The sequence below is a fragment of the Danio rerio genome, chromosome 17, assembly GCF_052040795.2.
Source record: "Danio rerio strain M-AB ecotype USA chromosome 17, GRCz13ab, whole genome shotgun sequence".
Classification (NCBI taxonomy): domain Eukaryota; kingdom Metazoa; phylum Chordata; class Actinopteri; order Cypriniformes; family Danionidae; genus Danio; species Danio rerio.
In genome coordinates, this window is record NC_141037.1 from 54,552,520 (window position 1) to 54,573,828 (window position 21,309).

General features: G+C 38.4%; 1 protein-coding gene across 1 annotated transcript; it reads right to left on the reverse strand.

Annotated features, from left to right (window-relative positions):
• Window positions 1–12,360: 12,360 nt before the first annotated feature.
• On the reverse strand, window positions 12,361–19,385 carry kcnk17 (potassium channel, subfamily K, member 17). The gene is made up of 5 exons (NM_001443560.1): window positions 19,053–19,385; window positions 16,801–16,915; window positions 16,539–16,705; window positions 14,351–14,519; window positions 12,361–13,105 (listed from the first exon to the last, which is right to left on the reverse strand). Exons 1-5 carry the CDS (start codon window positions 19,284–19,286, stop codon window positions 12,891–12,893), a joined length of 900 nt encoding a protein of 299 aa, NP_001430489.1. The 5' UTR covers window positions 19,287–19,385; the 3' UTR covers window positions 12,361–12,890.
• Between the last annotated feature and the right edge of the window lie 1,924 nt (window positions 19,386–21,309).

Here is a 21,309-nt window from a genome sequence, read left to right on the forward strand (position 1 = left end):
AAAAACAAAAAAAGAGCTAATGAAGATGTTAAAAAAAGATAATGACACAGAATATTGAAACATAGATTTTGTAGACTTTCCCTTTACAGAGAAGAGATGTATTATCAGGACTGAATGACACTAAAGAGATCTTTAAGGAGTGGCCTTTTCTCTTCTAGCAAACTGGAATGTGGTTTCATTTGAGGGAGCAAACAGGCATCGAGATTGATGACACCTTTGAAGGGTCCACAACTACCAGGCTCCAAAGAATCTTGCAGTACTTTCAACTTGCTTAGACTGATCTATTAAGCAGAGTAGTTTTCTGAGCCAAACTCTGGAGGGTTGTGATAAAACTTGTGCCACTGTTCTGACGCCTCTAGCCCATTTTTAAGAACAGCAAGACAAAATGTTTGTAATTGTCGAAGACACTGCTATTCCAACCGAGATACCTTAGATAGAGATACCTCTAAGCTTCCACGGAACCCCTGCATTGTAGTTTGTGGTAATTTTTTTATTTATTTTTTATTTGATGGTTAAATTAATTATTTTTAATTTGTTTAAACAGGTTATCGGTTAAGAGTGTACTATGTAATACAAAATGGAATATTTTGCCAGTTTTAATTTTAGAATTGGCCCAAGTTTTTGTTTTGCAGTAACTATAGGCCATTTCCATTGAGTGGTATGGTACAGTTCGGTACGCTTTTATAGCCGTTTCCACTGTCAAAGGGTGCCTAAAAGCAAACTGTACTGTACCACTTTTTGGTCACCCTTTGCAAAGGGTACCAATAGGCCCAAATGGTACCATAAAGCGAAGCTAGATGCACAGCTGAACGCTATTGGTTAACAGAGATATGTTACTTGCAGAAGCAGGAGAATGAAAACAAAGGAGTGGCCATTTCTAAAAACACAGCCGAGACATTACGTAATAATGTTTACATATAATAACAAGCCATGGTCGACCCGAACTCAAACAAACCTTGTCGTCGTCTCGATGTACAGCCACAAAGCCAAGAAGAACAAAATCTGCTGTGTCCTGTTGTTGTTTTACGATCCTGTCTAAAGCGCGAGCGGTTTGACTTTCTCCAGAGAGCTCGCCGAGCGTCTATATTTGAAATAAACTTCTTGAGCTCATATTATTAACGTTTGCATGATCATTGAAGTGCTCTGATATCCGATCCTGTCAGAATGAGACAAACGAAAGAGTGACGTGTAAAAAATCAAATGAGAAGCTGGAAAAAACAGCAGCAAATGATGCTTTCTGCAACATAAAACATGAACAAACTGCCATGTTTACATACTATCATCACCTTTATGGACTATTATGAACTCGGAATGACGGACTTACTTTCTAACAAGAGACTACATGGGCTGATGAAGATTACAGACACATATGAGCGGTTTGCACTGACTGTGGGCTATAGTTCTTGTTGTTTTTAAACCCAAATAAGGACTAAATGTATGCTGTGTGTAGTTTTATGTAATGTGCGTTTATGTAATGTACCTAATGTAATGTGCGTATTTATAAAGCACATTTATTGTGTACACCCAAAGCGCTTCACATGAGGGGGGTCTCTCCACACCACCACCAGAGCAGCACCACTACCTGCACAGCATTGACTATTCTGTGGAAAATGCAGCTACACTGGAATTCCTACAGAGGTATGTTTTAGGAAGCATTACACTGCAAATTTATACAGGATTTGCAGCCCTGCTTGTAAAAGGCAGTTATCCTTTGTATCATTATTCTGAAGGTTAAAGTTGATCTTGTTTTTTTTTATTATCATTGTTATCACACTGCAAAAAATGCTGATCTTACTTAGAAACTGTCTTGTTTCGAGTCCAAATATCTATAAAAGTCTTAAAATTAGATTATTTTCTTGGTATACACATGACATGAGATAACTGGCCTTGTTTTCAGGGTAAAAACAATACAATTTTGTGTAATTTTGCTTAAAACAAGTAAAATAATCTGCCAATGGGGTTAGAAAAATATTATATCAAGATTATTTTGCTATGCATCTATTCTAAATAAGATTTTTTTTTTTCCTCCTACCGCTGAGCCTCGTTTCAAAGTTTATTTATAAACTAATTTCGAGAGGATCACGTGCTAATAATTGCTTGCGGCTGGTCCTGGATTATTCAATTTAAGATTCACCAATCAGATGATTCCTAGGCCACTATAAATACTCTAAGTTCCATAAGTTCCAACAGCCATCTTCGTTTTAAAGAATTCCTCCTTCCACCCCTACTTTCCTAGATGGGTGGCACAGCGGCCCAGTCACTAGATAGTCCAAGAACGTCACTGGTTCTTGTCTTTACCAAGCCAGCTGACGTTTCTGTACAGAGTTTACACATTCTCCCCGTGCTCATGTGTGTTTCCTCCGGTTTCCTCCCACCATCCAAAAACATGCAACTTAAGTTAATTGACTAGTCCAAATAGGCACCGTAGACATGCTCCTAGTAAGTAGTTATCTCTCAAGAGCAATCACTATCTGTTCATTAGCAACTACAGCAGAGGAGTTCTCGAGATCTACCTGAGCTCCCCTCTCGCCTTGCAAATGAGAAGGAGCTCAGGGCTCTCTCCTGGGACAGCATGCCAAACAAGCTTTTATAATCAATCATCAGCGAAGTGTGAACTCTTGAAATGCATAACTAAGGGAAGCAATACTTAAGAAGTAAGTTTCAAATCAGATCCCTTGTATGTTTGGGGAACAATAGCAAACCGAGGTGCAGATACACATACATGTATTCATTTTTCGATTTTTTTTTTTTTTTTTTTTTTTGCATGAAAGCTATTTAGATAGGTGCATTTTTGGAAACCCAGTTAAACCATTTTATTTTTATGGCATTAACCTTAAAGTTCACGTTATCTGTTGTATTTTTAAAAGTTACACGCTTTGCTTTTACATATCAGAGAGAGAATGAAAACTTTTTAGTATTTGTGTGCTCTGTTTGTTTCTGGATGTTCCACGCTGACAAGGAGTATGTTTTTGTATGTTTATTTTTATGTTTATTGCTCTTGATTTGCTGAATGCTTTTGTTCTAGGATGCCTAAGGCTTTGTGTAGTTGTGAAAAGTTCATAATAATTACATTGATCTTCTAATGTAGGTGTCGAATTCAACAGCTTCAGACTCATTTTGTTAAACAAAAATTCTTATTTCACTATTACCTGTTTAATCCCCTGTTCTAATGCCTTGCATCATTATTGTGAACTACATGTAGTGGTATGTCCACACTAAATAAGTTTCTCTTGCAAGTTGGAAATATCCATCAATATCTATCAATATCTTTTTTTCCAGAGATGGAAGCATCTGAGAGTTCAGGGCATGAGGTGTTTTAAGCTTTTATCATAAACTTGTGTGCAGTAATGTAGTCAACTAAAGAAAAATAAAACATTAGGAAGGAAAGCTACAACATTTGTAAAGCATAATGAACAATAAAACTGTGTAAAAATGATTCATGATAACTGAAAATGGATAATAATATAAAGTAGAAGTTATAGAACAAGACGACACCAAATATAAATATAGCTACTTTCGAATGTTCACCATTCAACAGAACATTCAAATTTTCAGCTATTAGTATTACTTGATTCATCGTCAGTCCTCATAGATATAAAAAGCTATACAATTTATTAAACAAACCTGATGGTTTAAAGAGCCCATATTATAGATGAAATAGGGTCATATCTTGGTTGTAAGGGTCTCCAACAACAGTCTAATATGCATGCAAGGTCAAAAAACACTTTCATGGTCTTATAATCTGCATTTATTTTTACCTAATTATCCCAGCGACTCCCGTATGAATCGTCCAGTGATTCATTTGTTCCCAAACCCCTCCTTAGCGCGAAGCTAATCTTCGCTGATTGGACCGATGACCGTCTACTGCGATTGGTTGACACTGACTGCTTTCAGCCAGAGACAGAGTGAATAGCCAACAGCTAATCAACAATACAGAAGTAGTCAGAGTGTATACACGCTCGATAGTGTAGGCGTGGATTTTAGCTGCCAGTGGATGAATGTAAATACAGACGATGGACTTGAAAATACAGACGACTACCTATTTTATTGAGCAAAAACTCCCAAGAACTGGCGAGGAGATCTCTTAGCTTGCCACACTCTTTTCACAGACACACACACATATTGCCCTCGTCCTCGCGCGTGTGTCCACACATATACACACACATTGCCCTCGTCCTTGCACACGCGCCCACGCTTACACACACATATTGCCCTCATTCTCGCGCACGCGTCCACACACACAAACAGATGTAACCCTCCTCCAGACGACATCGCACACACACACACACACACACACACACACACATACATACATAAATCTTCGGACGACAACGCATGCACGCACACACATTACACTCCTCCACGGGAACGTAAACAAAGCAGCACGCGTCGCGTTTTTAACGTGGCTTTGCACGGGATATGAGAATATAGCGAGTTAACCTAAGACAGTACACATGGTTACAGGTAACAAATCACAACTAAATACATTTGCAAGCTAGAGTAAACGAGGCAACAACTTTAATCGCACGTACTTACACTTGAGAAATGGAGGAAGAAACCGATGCATGTCCTGACATGTCCAGTCTTTACTGATCCTTCCATTAACAAATGAAGTATTCTTTGTAGCATGTAATTTCCAGAAGTTTCCAGTAGTTTCCAACTGCTTAAAGCTGGGCTTTTGCTGAGGTTTCATCTTTGGGTAGAGACTCAATAATATCCATCTGCAGTGTGACTTCAATCGACCGGCATGTTTCTGTGTGTGTGTGTGTGTGTGTGTGTGTGTGTTTGTGTGTGTGTGGGTTTCTGTGTTAGAGGGCGGGGCCGCAGGTTTTAAATCTCCCGGGTTTGCACGTACCCGTGAATAACTTGGTTTCGTTAGTACGTCATGGCGAAACACCTAATGACTCGTTATCAAGGCGACTCGTTTGAAGCACTTTGAGTCGACTCTTTTATAAATGAATCAACAGTTTTAAACACTGTACACTAACAGATTTAAGCCTTAGCTGGATACTTCACTTCACTTAGAGCTGTGTTAGGCCTGGTTTATACTTCTGCGTCAATTGACCGGCGCAACTCACGGCGCAGGCAACGCGCGCAGCTGTGCATTTATACTTCTGCGCGCTGTCTTTGTTGGTCTGCATTAACACTTCCGAAACGCTAGTGGGCAGTGAGGTGTAAATGTTCCTCTGTGTCGAGTTTCTTCGCTTCTGTTTTGCTATTCTGAACACTTCCTGGATGTACAAGTGACTCAAACTCGCTCATTTTGAGGCAGGAACCGGCAGACGTGCAACAACTTTAACCATGAGGTAAACACAGAACAAAACTTTCCATCCGGAGCTCCTTCACGGGACTCCATACTTGTAAACAATCGCTCGCGCCATTCGCGCGGCTTTCGGTCCCGCCCAGACTCGTCGGCGCTAGCAAGCCGACCAATCACAGAGCTTGCGCTACGCGTTGTTGCGACGTGTAGTTACAAATTTTGAGAGGTACACGTCGGCGATGGCCACGGCAAAGGGCTATGCGTCAGCGCCGTAGCCTACGCCGGTGTTTGAAGCAGAAGTATAAATCAGCCTTAACACACTACATGGAGAGGCATTTTCAAAAACCCATAATATGGGCTCTTTAAACTGTATGGACTTGCAATCTGATCCACTTTATTTTATCAGGTAAGGACCTTTCTCTCACCAGAGTTTGGGCATTGCTGTGTGGCCAATGACAATAGATGTCTGGGGAAATATTATTATGAATCATATAAATAATGTAAATATCGAAGACAGCAACCTAAATGCAATGCAGTGTTCCTTAAATTTACAGACCAGTGCAAACATTACACTACATTTTTTTTACCATGAATGTACAAGATTTGCATTATTTTATCTTTGTGTGTGTGTGTGTGTGTGTGTGTGTGTGTGTGTGTGTGTGTGTGTGTGTGTGTGTTTTTAATGATAAGCAGGATTTATTTTCCACATTATGGACATTATGGCTGTGTTTTAGCTGACATAACTGCATTAAATACGGTAGTAATTATAGTGTAGTATACTCCTTACCTTGTCTAATTCTTCTTTCCATACATCAGGAATTACAGCAATGCTGTGATCCGAGACGAATTCTACAACTGAAAACATTCTGAAATACAATTTATGCGAGTCCTTTAAAAACAACAGCGAGTGGTTACACAATAGAGTTTTAAGCGATGAGGTCATCTCTCAAAGTATTTGTTTCAACATCCTCTTCAGAAAGTGACAAATACATGTCATGATCAGATGAGAAATCTCTGCTGAGTGTATCCTCTTGGTTTAAGGATACATTTTCACTCTCTCTTGATAAAAGAAACCATGCCACACTCTGAAATTGATCTTGATAAACTCTGCTGTACATAGTTTTGAGGGACATGAACTAATGCATATATCATTTTTTGTTTTTGTTGACTATTAGAAAGAATATCGCTGGCTTTTCTCCAGTGTCTTATGTATTCTCTCCTAGCAACTCGTCTTTTGTTGGCCATTCTTAAACAAAACTAGACGTACATTACTTTTTTAGATAAAACTTAAAATGTATCATGCACCACCCTCTCTATCTGTAAGTCACCTATAAAGGGCAGCTTATAGGCTGTTGCCCTCTAGAGGTGACTTAAAGATAGGGATAGGAGTCCTTTCCATTTGAAATCAAAGCCAAATATATCATCATTCATAGATCATTGAATTCCCAGAACGTCTCCTGTTCTGTAAGGGTTAAGATTGAGTGCTTCGTTGGTATGTGCCCATTCTGAAGAATCCACACAGATGAATTTATGAAGGTGTAGACCCACACGCTTGCACGGGGCTTGGGCTTCAACTATTAGCTCTTTAGCTAACCTGCAGAAAAATCCAGCTTAAACCAGCCTAGGCTGGTTGGCTGGTTTTAGCTGGTTGACCAGGCTGGTTTTAGAGGGGTTTTGGCCATTTCCAGGCGGGTTTCCAGCCATTTCCAGCCTGGTTTTAGCTGGTCAGGCTGGAAAATGACCAGCTAAAACCAGCTTGACCAGCCTGGTTTAAGCTGGACATATCTGGTTTTGGCTGGGCTCCCAGCCTGGCTAAACAGGTCAAGCTGGTATTAGCTGGTCATCTCCCAGCCTGACCAGCTAAGACCAGGCTGGAAATGGCTGAAAACCAGCCTGGAAATGGCCAAAACCCCTCTAAAACCAGCCTGGTCGACCAGCTAAAACCAGCCAACCAGCCTAAGCTGGTTTAAGCTGGTTTTTTCAGCAGGGTACTTGTATTGATGGAAAAGAAATCAACCCATCATCATTGTAGAAGTTGATGAATGATAAGACGGACAGGTATTCAGACTTGTATTGTTCTGCCAGCAACTTAAATTAGCGCAACCGGGAGATGACGCTGCCCCAAATAGATGTACGGCCATCCTGTACTCTTGGGGCTCTCTCTCCATGTCTTCATTATCCCCCCATATGAATCTTAAAACGTTTCTTTCTTCAGGAGGAACAACAAACTGGAGGAACATTTATTCGATATCACATGTTAAGCCTGGTTTATACTTCTGCGTCAAGTGACCGGCGTAACCCACGGCGCATGCAACGACCGTAGCTGTGCATTTATACTTCTGCGTGCAGTCTCTGTTGGTCTGCATTAACACTTCCGAAACGCTAGTTGGCAGTGAGGTGTAAATGTTCCTCTGTGTCGAGTTTCTTCAATGCGGTTTTGCTTTTCCTGAACACTTCCGGGATTTACAAGCGGTTCAAACTTGCTCATTTTGAGGCAGGAAGCGGCGGACGTGCAACAACTTTAACTACGAGGTAAAAACAAAACAAAACTTTCCATCCGGAGCTCCTTCACGGGACTCCACACATGTAAACAATCGCTCCATCAGGCTCGCACCATTCTCGGTCCCACGCTCTCGGTGCCACGCAGACTCGTCAGCGCTACCAAGCCGACCAATCACAGAGCTTGCGCTACGCGTCGTTGCGACGTGTAGTTAAATTTTTTGAGAGGTGCACGTCGCCGACGGCCACAGCGAAGGGCTATGCGTCAGCGCCGTAGCATACGTCGGCGTTTGACGCAGAAGTATAAATCAGCCTTTACAGTGACTGTCTCCTTCCTGAATCAGCACAAAACTCCCACCAAAGAATTAAGTAAGTCTGGGCCAGTGAGAAGAGTATTAATAAGAGAAACACCATGGAATTTTGCAGAGCAGTCGAACTCCACTCTCAATTTGCCTGGCTTTTGAGCGTGATGAATGCCATGGTGTGGTATGTACCAAACTGTTTCTCCATCAGATGCTGTAGGGGCTGGTTCTGCATGTTTTACTTCAAACATGTCTTCCATCACTTTGTATCACTCATAATACTGTGGGTTATTTTTCAGCTTCCTTTTTAGATGTTGCAATTGTGCAAGGGCAAGTTCCCTGTTATTGGGTAGTGATGTAGGGTCGTTACTCTTGAAGGGGAGAGGCATTTGTGGGTGCATTTAGAAATAAAGAAAGATCAGTTAAGTTATTCGTAAATTTGTCTTTAGTGGACGGGACGATAAGGTCTACATCAAGTACCTCAAGTATCAGTTTAATCTAGTAACAGTGGCGTAGCGGACTGGCCCACAAGGCACACACCGCGGGGGGCTCCACGTCATCGAGATTTTCAATAATTGAAAATCCAGCAACCGCAATAATCAAACTCTTGGGAACAACTGTGGTCGGAACCAAAGTTCACAGGTCTGTGTTCTCTGAACTCCTCTCAAGCGGTGGACTACTTCATTCTGATTGCTTGCCGCCGAACCGCGTCATAGCTCATACCATAATGTTGACTTGATTTCAACTCTCCTCGACGCCCACACAGAAGAAGAAGCACCGCGCTGTTTCTCGCCACCGGTTCTTCTTAAAAATGAATGACTTCTGGCTACTTTGACGCTCTTGCCACTTTTGGTTTGTGATCCCTCCTCAGTTTGTGAAGGATTCCCCGCGTTGTCGCTCCACCCCGCCCCCTTGCCCGCTCCTCAGTTTGTGATAGCTCCTCAGTTTGTGAAGGCTTCCCCTCATTGTCGCTCCACCCCGCCTCCTTTCCACGCTCTTCAATTTGTGATCGCTTCCCTGCGTCCAGCCCCCCTTGGCCAGGGGCCCCGTCAGTGATCCCTGCAGGGGGGCCTCCGCATTTTGCACTACACCACTGTCTAGTAAGCCAGAAATAAAATCAGAAAACTCTTTTACAAAATAGACATAGGGTCAGTGGGTTTATATAAGGAATATTTTTTTTTCCGGAATGTCCAGAAGTATAATATTAGGTGCCAATATTTAATAAAGAATTAAACATAAGTCTGTTTTTCTGATTAACATTACGACTATAATTAAAGGTTGATGCAACTCCACCACCATGACCAGTCTGACGAGCCCCGTGCTTATATAAGAATCCTGAAGGAGTGGCTTCATTTAAACCAGGGGTGTCCAAACTTGGTCCTGGATGGCCGGTGTCTTGCATATTTTAGTTCCAATCCCAATGAAACACACCTGGACCAGCTAATCAAGCTCGTTCTATGTATACTAGAAACTTCCAGGGAGGTGTGTTGAAGGAAGTTGGAGCTAAACTATGCAGGACACCAGCCCTCCAGAACAGAGTTTGGACACCCATGATTTAAACTAATATAGTCATTTTGTTTAGCCAGGTTTCACAGAGTCAATTAAGATTATTGTCTGTTATTTAATTCACAATAAGTGCTTTAGGTGCTAGTGACCTGATTTTTAAAAGACCAAGCTTTAAAAAAAAGACAGATTTTTTGGTTTGATTCAAATTTGATTTTTTTCTAGAATACATGGTAGTTTACTTCTTGATCTAATAATTTGAGGAACAGACACATGCATAGCCAGATATGCACTACTGTAATTTAAGTGGGAAGAGCAAGAGTCTATATGGCTAAAATGTGAATTTTCACCTACTAGTCAAACAGAACGGAGCATCCTGGAGATGTTGTCTGACAGGAGTTCAGCTCCAGCACTCCTAGGGTGCAGACCATCAGCACGGAAAAGTCTAGGACGCTCCCAGAAAAGATTCCAATTATTACAAAAGAATATTTACTGTTCTTCACACCATGTTAATAGCCATTTATTCAGAGCAAAAAATCTACTGAACCTTTCCTTTCCTTGGTGCTAAGTTGGAAGTGGTACAGAAACCATGAATTGCATGGCGTGCGAGGTGCATCGAATCATCTCGGTCAGGGTCTCCGTCTGCCGCAGCTCAGTGACGTTTGTTCCCATGTGGAAGATGACAGCTCTGATGCTGTCACCAGTGCTCAGGATAGGGGGTACCTTAGCAGAAACATTCTTAACACGAGCACCGGGAAAGCAGTGAGTGCGTACATTGGTAACTTTAGTGGAAGCAGCACAGATGTGATAAATGATGGAATCGCTGATGACTGTGATGTCGCGACCCATCTTGCAGAGGCAGGGCAAAGCAGTTCTCTGTGTGGATCTCAAACACAGGAGGCGGCAAAGAAGGAGACCTGGTACTGGTACGCATCCTGCACTGCTGCACACAGACAGCCTAAAAGAGTTTTACACTGCAACTGAAACTACTGATTCTGCCCTATCTAGCACTTAGACATAGTTGCTCCATTTCACATTACATAAAAAAATAGGGAAAAAACTGAAGCCATGGCACAATGTGCATACTGGTGCCTTAAAGAAAGCAGTCTGGAAAATGGAATGAATTATACATACATCACTCAGACACGCATATATATGCGTGTGTGTGATGTATGTAAAACTTGGCTAAGGACGTTTTTTTTTTTTTTTGCATCTGGTCCTCGTTTTGTCACGATCACCATCGATCCAGCCTGTGCAGTTCGCTGGTGAACACACAGTTCCCTAACGAACTACAAACCTGCCAGCAAAAGTACTACAAGACCCAGTCATGCACCACTCACACACCTAGTCTAGATCCTGCTGCTCATGAACTGATTACATGAACAATAAAGAGATCACTCACGCACACATCTGTGCTGAGTCTTGTTGAGCAGTTTTGTGAAAATTACGACACGTTTTCCTTGCCTTCCGTCTTTGAACCTTGCTTTGTCTTGTTTGTTTATTCCTGAACATCTGCCTGTTTATCGACCAAGACTCTGGATTGCCTATATACATCGGTTTGTTCCTGTGTTGACTGTTGCTTGCCTGACCATTCTCTGTTCAGCAAAGCTACGTTTGGATCTGCACCCCTTTGTCAGCGTTACAGTAACATTACAGATTTATTCAAAATATCTTATTTTGTGTTATATGGAAAAAAGAAACTCATAAAACTTTCAACCAATAGAGGTAGATTAAAATTGTTTATCAACCAGTGCTAATCTGGATATCATGACATTGGTATTTTTGTGTCAAGGCACTTGTTTTCAGTGGAAAATTCCTCTATATACTTGCCTGCTGCTGTGTGAATGGAAATGGAAATCCCAGTCAGTGGGTTTGCATGAACTAAATCTTCCAGTGACAGAGCTGACACAGCTTGAGCTATTGATGTACATGCAACACAGATATCAGTCTATGGAGGTTGTTTGTAAGTGTAGGTGGAAAATATTGAGCCATATAGTGAGTTCAGATTGCAATGGCAAATCATCCACTGTACATACATTTTTTTTTCAGTGTCTCTCTTTTGGTATAAAATACAGTTTTGCACAGTCAAAGTCTGCTTTGCATTTAGAAGGTAACCATAGTAACATGATGTTTGATGGTTTTCTGTCATAAATCTGTTTTTCTTCTTTGAAGTTTTGCACATTTTGTAACATGAGTAAAGTTGTCAGAATTATTACCCCCCTTTGATTTTTTTTTCTTTTTAAAATATTTCCCACATGATGCTTAATAGAGTGAGGAAATTTTCACAGTATGTCTGATAATTTTTTTTTTTCTGGGGAAAGTCTTATTTGTTTTATTTTGGCTAGAATAAAAGCAGTTTTTACTTTTTTAAAAACCATTTTGATTTCAAATTATTAGCCCCTTTAAGCTATATTTTTTTCGATAGTCTACAGAACAAACCATCATTATACAATAACTTGCCTAATTACCCTAACCTGCCTAGTTAATCTAATTAACCTAGTTAAGCTTTTAAATGTCACTTTAAGCTGTATAGAAATTTGAAAATCTTGAAAAATATCTAGTAAAATAAGATTTACTGTCATCATGGCAAATATAAAATAAATCAGTTATTAGAGATAAGTTAATAAAACTATTATGTGCTGAAATGGGTTGAAAAAATCTTCTCTCCATTAAACAGAAATTGGGGGGGGGAAATAAACGGGGGCTAATAGTTCTGACTTCAACTGTATATGGCGTGACAATGTTAATGTAATGATACTGTGGGGAAATAATAAAAAATCAGTTTTGATGCTGAAACAAATTGTCAAATGTTATCAGTTTATTTTAGATTTACATATTACAAGTAAATTGAGTATCAAAAGTGTTTTGACTGAAAAGTATGAGTTGATGTACGACTGGGGAATCAAACCTTAACATACAGCACAGCAAAAATCAACAACAGAAATTTCCTTTTTAAAAATCAATCACTCTTACAATTACATGATCAAAATGATTATAACCTGGCTTGCCAGTTTAATATCCCCAAATTATATTTAAATATATAAATTTGTTATTGTGAGTAATAAAAAGTATATACAACACTAAACTTCTTTCCCTATTGTGAGACTTATGGGGATTTGTGGTGCGAACCAAAAATGTTTAGCCAGGTAATTGATTCAATTATATGACTGTGTAAACCATAAACTCTGTTTGCAATTTAAGTAGCTGATTTCTCAGAATGGTTTTAGTCATTTTGGGGTCAAGTCAATTATTTAAACCTTTTAATTAATTAATAGTTCCGATATTAATTGTCCATCGGATGTTTTCCTTTTTCCGTAACCTACTTCTCATGTTTCTTCCTCTTTCAGTCCTTTTTCTGGCTTTTCTTCAGTCTCATTCGTTTGTGATTGTCCAGTCTGCCTTCCTCTCAGGTAGGCGTTCAGACTTTCCAGTAAATCAATAGTGTGATTGACCAGAAGCGCAAGCCAAGCCAGGCCAAAGAATATCCAGACAGCCATCAAACAGCTGTACCACTCAGGGTAATTTATTTCTGGGTTGTGATCTGCCAACAAAGACAAAATAAGGTATACCTATTAGGCTAGAGCAAAATTAAAGATGTTAAGTTTAAATCTAACCCAGGCTTATTCTGAAAACGTAGTCCCGGGGACGTTTCTGGAGACCGCGAAATACGTCCTGGGCCGATGCGTGCAATTTTTCGTATCTCAAATTTCTGCTGTCTGCGCTGTTCTCGTGTAAACCCACCAGAGGCAGAGCGTCTGTCTGACTGGCTGAATGACTGACTGGCTGGCTGACCAATCGAAAGACCCACCCTCCTTCTTTCCTAAACCCAACCAATTTGATTGATTGACTCGCCCACCCATTTACTTCCCTAAAACCCAACCAACGTTGTACAAAAGCTGTCCAGAAAAAGAAAAGCCCTCATCCGATTTTTACCACGTTTTCGGATATAACCACATTCTTACCCTGTTATTCACTCATTCATTTTATTTTTTTGGTATTTGTTTTTGTATTACCTAATTTCTGGAACCGCTTTTCCCGGACTCGAACCCAGTCAACATTGTAGTCATCTTCTCTCTGCCTCTCAAGTCTGCCGACGTACACGAAGAGCTAACTGGACAAACTGGTTGTGGCAGGAAAGCCCTCCACATGGGGTTAGCTGTCAGCTGGTAAGCGCGAAAAGGAACGGCGTCACAACGCCCCGTTCGGTTAGAAAAAATTAAATGCAACCATATGTACTGTATGTACCCCCGGCTATATAATTTGCGTTCTCCAGAAACGTCTGTGGGACTACGTTTTCAGAATGAGCCTGGATTGATTAAATCAGACTTAATTTAGGAATGGAATTTTAATACATCAGTATCATACATACACTATGTAAAAAATCTGTAATTTTACGGTTTATTTTCGGCAGCTAGGGTGCCGGAAAAAAAAGTAAAATAATGGCTGTTAAATTACAGAAATTTACTGTAAAATAAATTTTTCCGGCACTCCAGCTGCCGGAAATAAACTGTAAAGTTACGATTTTTTTACAGTGTAATAGAGTGCACATAATACTGTACTTATACCAGAAATTTCTTCAACTGGCATAAATGAACGTTTTGAAATTCTGCATCTTATTTGTGTCTTAATTTCTGCATTCTTCTTTATTTGGTACGTTCAAGATTCAAATCCAGGAAAATATTGATTCTATTCTGTATGTTACACAACCATGACTTTTCTGAATATATCTGACACATGGAACATAAATACTGTTTAATTATTTTGTATGTTAAGTCTACTACAGTACCTGCAACATAATCTCCGAATCCAATAGTGCTGAGTGTTATGAAGCAGTAATAAATGGCTTCAGCATAACTCCATCCCTCATACTCTTTAAAGAGCAGCATAGGAACCACAAGGTACAAGAACGCTGAACTCACAAAGGATATACTATGAATTGATATCCGTACACATTTCTGTGGGAGGAAACAGATACATGGGTACAACGTGCATGCACGTACAGAGAAGCGTGTACGTTTTCCTTTACAGTGCTCAGCGTATATAAGTACACCCCTCACAAATCTCTCTTTTAAATTTATATTTTTAAATAGGAAGCTATACAATATTTGAAATTTTTTTTTTTTTTAACTTATAACTTTTTTAACTTTGTTTTTTAATTTTTGTTTTTTTAAATATTTCCCAAATGATGTTTAGCAGAGCAAGGAAATTTTCACAGTATGTCTGATAATATTTTTTCTTCATGGAGAAAGTATTATTTGTTTTATTTCGGCTAGAATAAAAGCAGTTTTTTTTTTAAACATTTTAAGGACAAAATTATTAGCCTCATTAAGCTATATTTTTTCGATTAAAAACAAACCATCATTAAACAATAACTTGCCTAATTACTCTAACCTGCCTAGTTAACCTAATTAACATAGTTAAGCCTTTAAATGTCACTTTAAGCTGTATAGAAGTGTCTTGTAAAACATCTATGATGGCAAATCAATGCCAAAATTAATCGAGTGCAGCAGTGATGTTTACTCCCAAGGAGAAGTGAACCGCGAGCAGATTACAGGCCTACACATAAGGAAACTACAGTTCGCGCGTGCACAGGGGATCTTCATGCGCACGCTCAACTGATCTACTAAGAGGAAACAAGCCTCACGATCAGATCTCTCCACTCGCTCACTGGTTCTTCTCTCTGCTCGCGCAAAACATTTTGGATTTTTGTCAGTCCTGGGGCGGGACTTGGTTTACTTGTTATCTCTACTGCTATTGGTTACTCTACCTTTCCGGAAGTTAGCCAGGATTGGACGCAGATTATGATGATCACGCCAGTAAATATAAATATATATATATATATATATATATATATATATATATATATATATATATATATATATATATATATATATATATATAGGCTAATTTGCAAGTCATAATCATAAGAAACTTTCTAAGATGCTTTATGAGGATTTAATCTCAAGAAACTGTCAAATAATAATGATTACAACAAGTAAACCAAGTCCCGCTTCAGGACTGATAAAAATCCAAAATATTTCGCGCGAGCAGAGAGAAGAACCAGCGAGCGAGCGGAGAGAACTAAATTATGCGCACAAATGATGATGTGTGTGAAGATCCCTTGTGCGTGCACAAACTGTCGTTTCCTCGCGTGTACACCTATAATGTGCTCGCAGTTCACTTCTCTTCACGCGTAAACATCACCGCGGCGCTCGATTAATTTTGCCATTGAATTGCCGCCATATATATCTAGTAAAATATTATTTACTGTCATCATGGCAAAGATAAAATAAATCAGTTATTAAAGATGAGTTATTAAAACTATTATGTTTAGAAATGTGTTGAAAAAAATCTAGTGTTAAACAGAAATTGGAGGAAAAATAAACAGAGGGCTAATAATTCTGACATCAACTGTACATTATATTGGTCAGTAAATAAGCCAAATCTGGAATTAACAAAATAACTTACGATAACGGTCCAAAAACTAGTACAGCCAAATGTATATGTTATAGAAAAATATGAAATACAAATTTAAAGAGGAAAAATAAAAAAAAGGGGAAAAATAAAATAAAAAAATGTTGAAATGGTGAATTTTTTCAATATTTTGCTTGTATTTAGGGGCATCCGCTGCGTAAAAAATTGCTGGATAAGTTGGCGGTTCATTTAGCTGTGGCGACCCGGATTAATAAAGGGATTAACCCGACAAGAAAATGAATGAATGAATGCTTGTATTTAATCGTATTATCTTTCAATTTCTAAATAAGTTAGGTGACTAAAATATTATTTTAATAAATATATTTGTTTAATGAATCTGTTTTGTTTAAATACACTGAAATACATTGCCTTTATTCACTGAGAAGTGGATAAAACTATTTCATTTTCAAAATGGGGTTTACTCAATTATGCTGAGCTCTGTATGTATTATAAACTCACTACTTCAACAATGACAGGTAAAAAAAATGTTTAGTTCTCACCCCTCTGTCAATTTTTTTCTCCAGAAAATTGCAAAAATGTCTTTCAATTGCCAGCATGTATTTGCCAACTCGGTTCAAGACTACAACATTCAGAGGAATGCCGAAAAGAGCAAACATCACACAGAATATTTGACCAGCTGTTGTCAGTGGAACTATGTTCCCATAGCCTGCAGAAAGATCAAAATAACTGAATGGGTGCCACACAACAAATCAGATTTGATTCAGTTATCAAATTTAAAGAGATACATTCCCCATTACTCACCAATAGTTGTGACCACTGTCGCCGCAAACACAGATGAACTGGTAAATTTCCAGAGGCCATCTGCAGTGTCGTTGCTGTCCGGACTCAAGCCACTCAGGGAAGCAGATTTGATCATCTTTGAGACAGTGAGGACAAGCAAGAACTATGTATTTGTAATATATGAGCTAACGATAACAAGCATATGGAGAACCGTAAGGGACGTGATGGTGGAAAAAAAATGGGCGGAAGAAAAAAAACGAGTGATAGACAGGGCCAGACGGAATCTTCTGAAGTTTTTTGCTATTTCTGCGGAGAATTTTGGTAAAAATCTGCGGATTTCTGCGGAATTATTTTGGCAGTATCAACTAAAACATTAATTTGTGAAATAAAAAATAATATCTTTTAAACTTTTATTGAATGTTTAAAATGCAAATCCAATTAGATTCACTTTATTTGGTAAACAAAGTAAGTCTCATATAATATCTCTACTAAAAGACAGAAAATGTTACTTTACAAACTGCATTGTACATAAATCAGATGAACATTTTCATATTAGTCAATAATATAACTGTAATTAATTTTAAAAGAACTGAATAAATATAGATTTACACACGTTTACTCAAGTAAATAAACAGAATTAATGATGGGCTAAAAATCCGCGGAATTCTGCGCTCGCAGATTTCGTGTGGGCCTAGTTGTAGGTAAAGATATTTTTGAAAGTTTTTGCTTTTCCTCACAAAGATGTTTTTCGCTATCTCGCAAATATGTTTTGCGTTTCCTCTCAAAACTGACTGACTGACGGACTCGCTCCGTATGATAAACTGATCCCAGATCAGCATCTGTACACGATATTTAAAGTGACACCTCTGTTATCAAATAAGTGAAGAGCAGGAAATGAATCTCTCGTTTTGTTTTGTTTGATAACAGAGGTGTCACTTACCGAGAAAACGTAAGTATTTTACGTTTTGCCAGTTTAGTGGCTAATTCATATGAATTCGTACGAAATTGTCGTATTTTAAAAAGGAGGCGTGGCACCTAACCCCACCCCTAAACCCAACTGTCATTGGGAGGAGCAAGTCGTACTAATTTGTACGAATTAGATCGTACGAATTCATACGAACTAGCCATTAAATCAAAAAGTTACGAATTGCCATGAGATTGTGCTGAACGAAACCATACTTTACCCGTTTGTGTTCATTTAGGAGGAAATTAGTTATGTTTGAAATGAAACATGCAGGACGTCCGGGAATGTTTACATATTAAGTGTATATGTCTGTTTAAACGCACACCCGAATCCCAAATTTTCCTGCACTTAAGCTTCTCTTTAAAATGCCGTGTACAGCTGATCTGGGAGTCAGTCAGCGCTTATACATGCATTCACTGATTCAGAGGTTGCATATGAGGGGCGCTGATCAACGCTCAGCTTTAATGGAAAGAACGTAAAATCAGACATTTTTATAATAATTTTAACATGCTTTCAAGATTAAAAATATGACAGAAATATAGGTAAATACCTAATAATAGGATATAATGGTAAAATACGGGAGAATCCCGGCAAAAACAGGGTTGTCATGTATGAAGTGTTTGTAAGGGAACGCAAAAACTTTCAAAAATACCTATCACTTGTTTGTTTTTTTCTCCCACCCATTTTTTTTTCTTCCCCCCCATTTTTTTTTCTCCACCATCACGTCCCTTCCGGGTCTCCATACAAACAGTAACCAAGAGTATGAGATTTTTATTTCTAATTTGTGAGATTTTTTTATTTTTAACAGTACAAGAGTATTATTTTATTTTTTTAGTTTTTTTGCAAAATTGAGAGAGAATTTTGAAGAAAGTTTTACAGGAATTTGGAATTTAGGATTTGACAATGAAATAACCAGTCTGATCTCACGTGGAAACGTACGTATTTTACGCTTTGTCAGTTTAGTGGCAAATTCGTACAAATTTGTACGAGTCGAGTCGTACGAAAATGTACGATTTTAAAAAGAAGGCGTGGCACCCAACCCCGCCCCTAAACCCAACCGTCATTGGGTGATGAGCAAATCGTACTAAATTGTACGAATTAGATCATACGAATTCATACGAATTAGCTACTAAATCAAAAAGTTACGAATTGCCGAGAGATTGCATTGGAAATAACATATGAATATAAAACATAAATCAGAAAAATATAGATGCTAAACATATATTGAAAAGCGTGTAAACAGTTGTCTAAACAGTCCCTCACTGCGCCATACTGTTAAGAAAAATGTAGTCTCAATATCCAGTCATACCTGTGCTAGTTCACTGAGGCCATTCTGACCCAGACAGGGGTACTTCTCAAGCAGTTCCAGTCTTTTCTCTTTCAAAAGAGCAATCTGTTGCAACACATACCATCCTTCTAGCTTCCAGAATACCAGCCCTCCGACAAGAACATAAGCGACATAAAAAACTCCAAGAAAAAGGATAGAAGGTAACCGGGTTACACTGAGAAACTGACATAACCTTCCTGAAAACATGGAGAGCATGGTGCCTTTGGTTGCCTGGCTCTCCTGTCTGCCGATGCAGGATCGTGCTACTGGGTGTGGATTTACTCTGTTTACGTGACAGGCAAATCAACCCCTGTGTAATGAATTCTAGATTCTGACCTTACAAACTGACATGCAAACGCAATGCTAATTGAAGAAGAGCAGAAGAAACAGGGAAAGATGAGTTAAGGAAGGAGGAAAGAATGGTCATAATCTAAAAAGCGTATTCTTTGGCATTGGCATTAACTACGTTTACATGGACATCAGTAATCAAATTATTTGCCTTAATCTGAGTAAGACAATAATATGATTAAGGTGTTTATATGAGTTGCTTTTTGAATGTTCTTTTCATGTTCCCATTTTACATAGTTCGCTACGTCCCCATTTGATGCTAGCTAGCCTCTGGCGTTTCACACAACAACAGTTTGGGTTCATCGTGGCATCTTATGTGATTTTGGCCATTATGTTTTGCGACAAGTTAAACCGTAGTTCACTTCCCACATTGTGCATGCGAACAGACGCCAGAAGATATACTTTTTAGGCAACAGGCCACCTCTGCTTATTCATTCACTAACTTTTCATTCATGCCCCTGCATCATACTGTGAGGTACTGGATGAGAGTACACAGTAAGGACTGGTGCTCTCTTCCTTGACTGGCTAGCACATTCAGTGCATCCGTAAAGTATTCATAGCGCTTTACTTTTTCCACATTTTTAATGTTACAGCCTTATTCCAAAATGGATTAAATTCATTTATTTTCTAGCATTCTTCACACAATACCCCATAATGACAATGTGAAAAAAGATTTTTTGAAATTGTTGCAAATTTATAAAATAAAAAAACCTGAAAAATCCCAAGTATTCACAGCCTTTCACAGATACAACGTATCACCAAACTCACTTAAATATATTAAATAAACCTAATAAAAAACAAATAAAATACTTTCCTAACTCTAAAACTAACTATGACTATAGCTAACTATAAAAAAACAAGAGAATTTATTTATAAAAAGAAAAGTGTGGTGTCAAGCCCCTACTGCTTGTCGCCGTGTATATACTATATACAATGTGTACAGTATTTACATTTCAATTAATCTTCTGGGAGAGGAGGGTTGCATTGACAATCCAACACAATGGGTAGCAAAGTTGGATCCAAGATGGCTGACTTCAAAATGGCCACCATGGTCACCACCCATTTTGAAAAGTTTGCCCCTTCACATCTAGTAATGTGCCACAAACAGGACGTTAATATCACCAACCATTCCCATTGTATTAAGGTGTATCCATATAAATGGCCCACCCTGTGTGTATATATATATATATATATATATATATATATATATATATATATATATATATATATATATATATATATATATATTATAACAAAGATATTTTCTTCACTGTGCACTGATTCTTTAAAACAATGCTGCAATTTTGGGATGTGCAATTACAATGTATTAATATTTTTTTCATATTTAACACAACATATATATTACAATAAATTGAATACTAATATATTAAAGGTGAATCTTATTAAAATTCAGTTCTCTTCATTTTACTTAAATTTGGGAATGACTGGTACAAATTTTATTACAGAAAAAAATCTGATTAGATAAGGCTGAGGGAATGATTCCCTAAGAAAGCACAATCTAATAAAATGGTTAATTTTAATTCATTATAAGTTGCTTTATATAAAAGTGTCAGCAAAATAAACACATAAATCTATTAAAGGAAGCAAAGGCCTCTTAAATCTGTTCAATATGATGGAGGAATGTGCTGCTCCCTTATGCAAAAGACTGCTCAAAACCTTATTTCTCAAACAAATCTATTCAGAGTCATGCAAAATAGTGCATCATTATAGCAAAAATGTCCAAAAATGGCGTTTTAGCTCAGGTTAAAAAAAGCTAAAGTTAAGAAATAAAAAATAATTTAATCAATCAGGTTTATCTGAGAAGAAACCCACCGAAACCACTGCAATGATAAAATAAACAAGTATCTCTAAGACTGTTCTGTATCCCAGT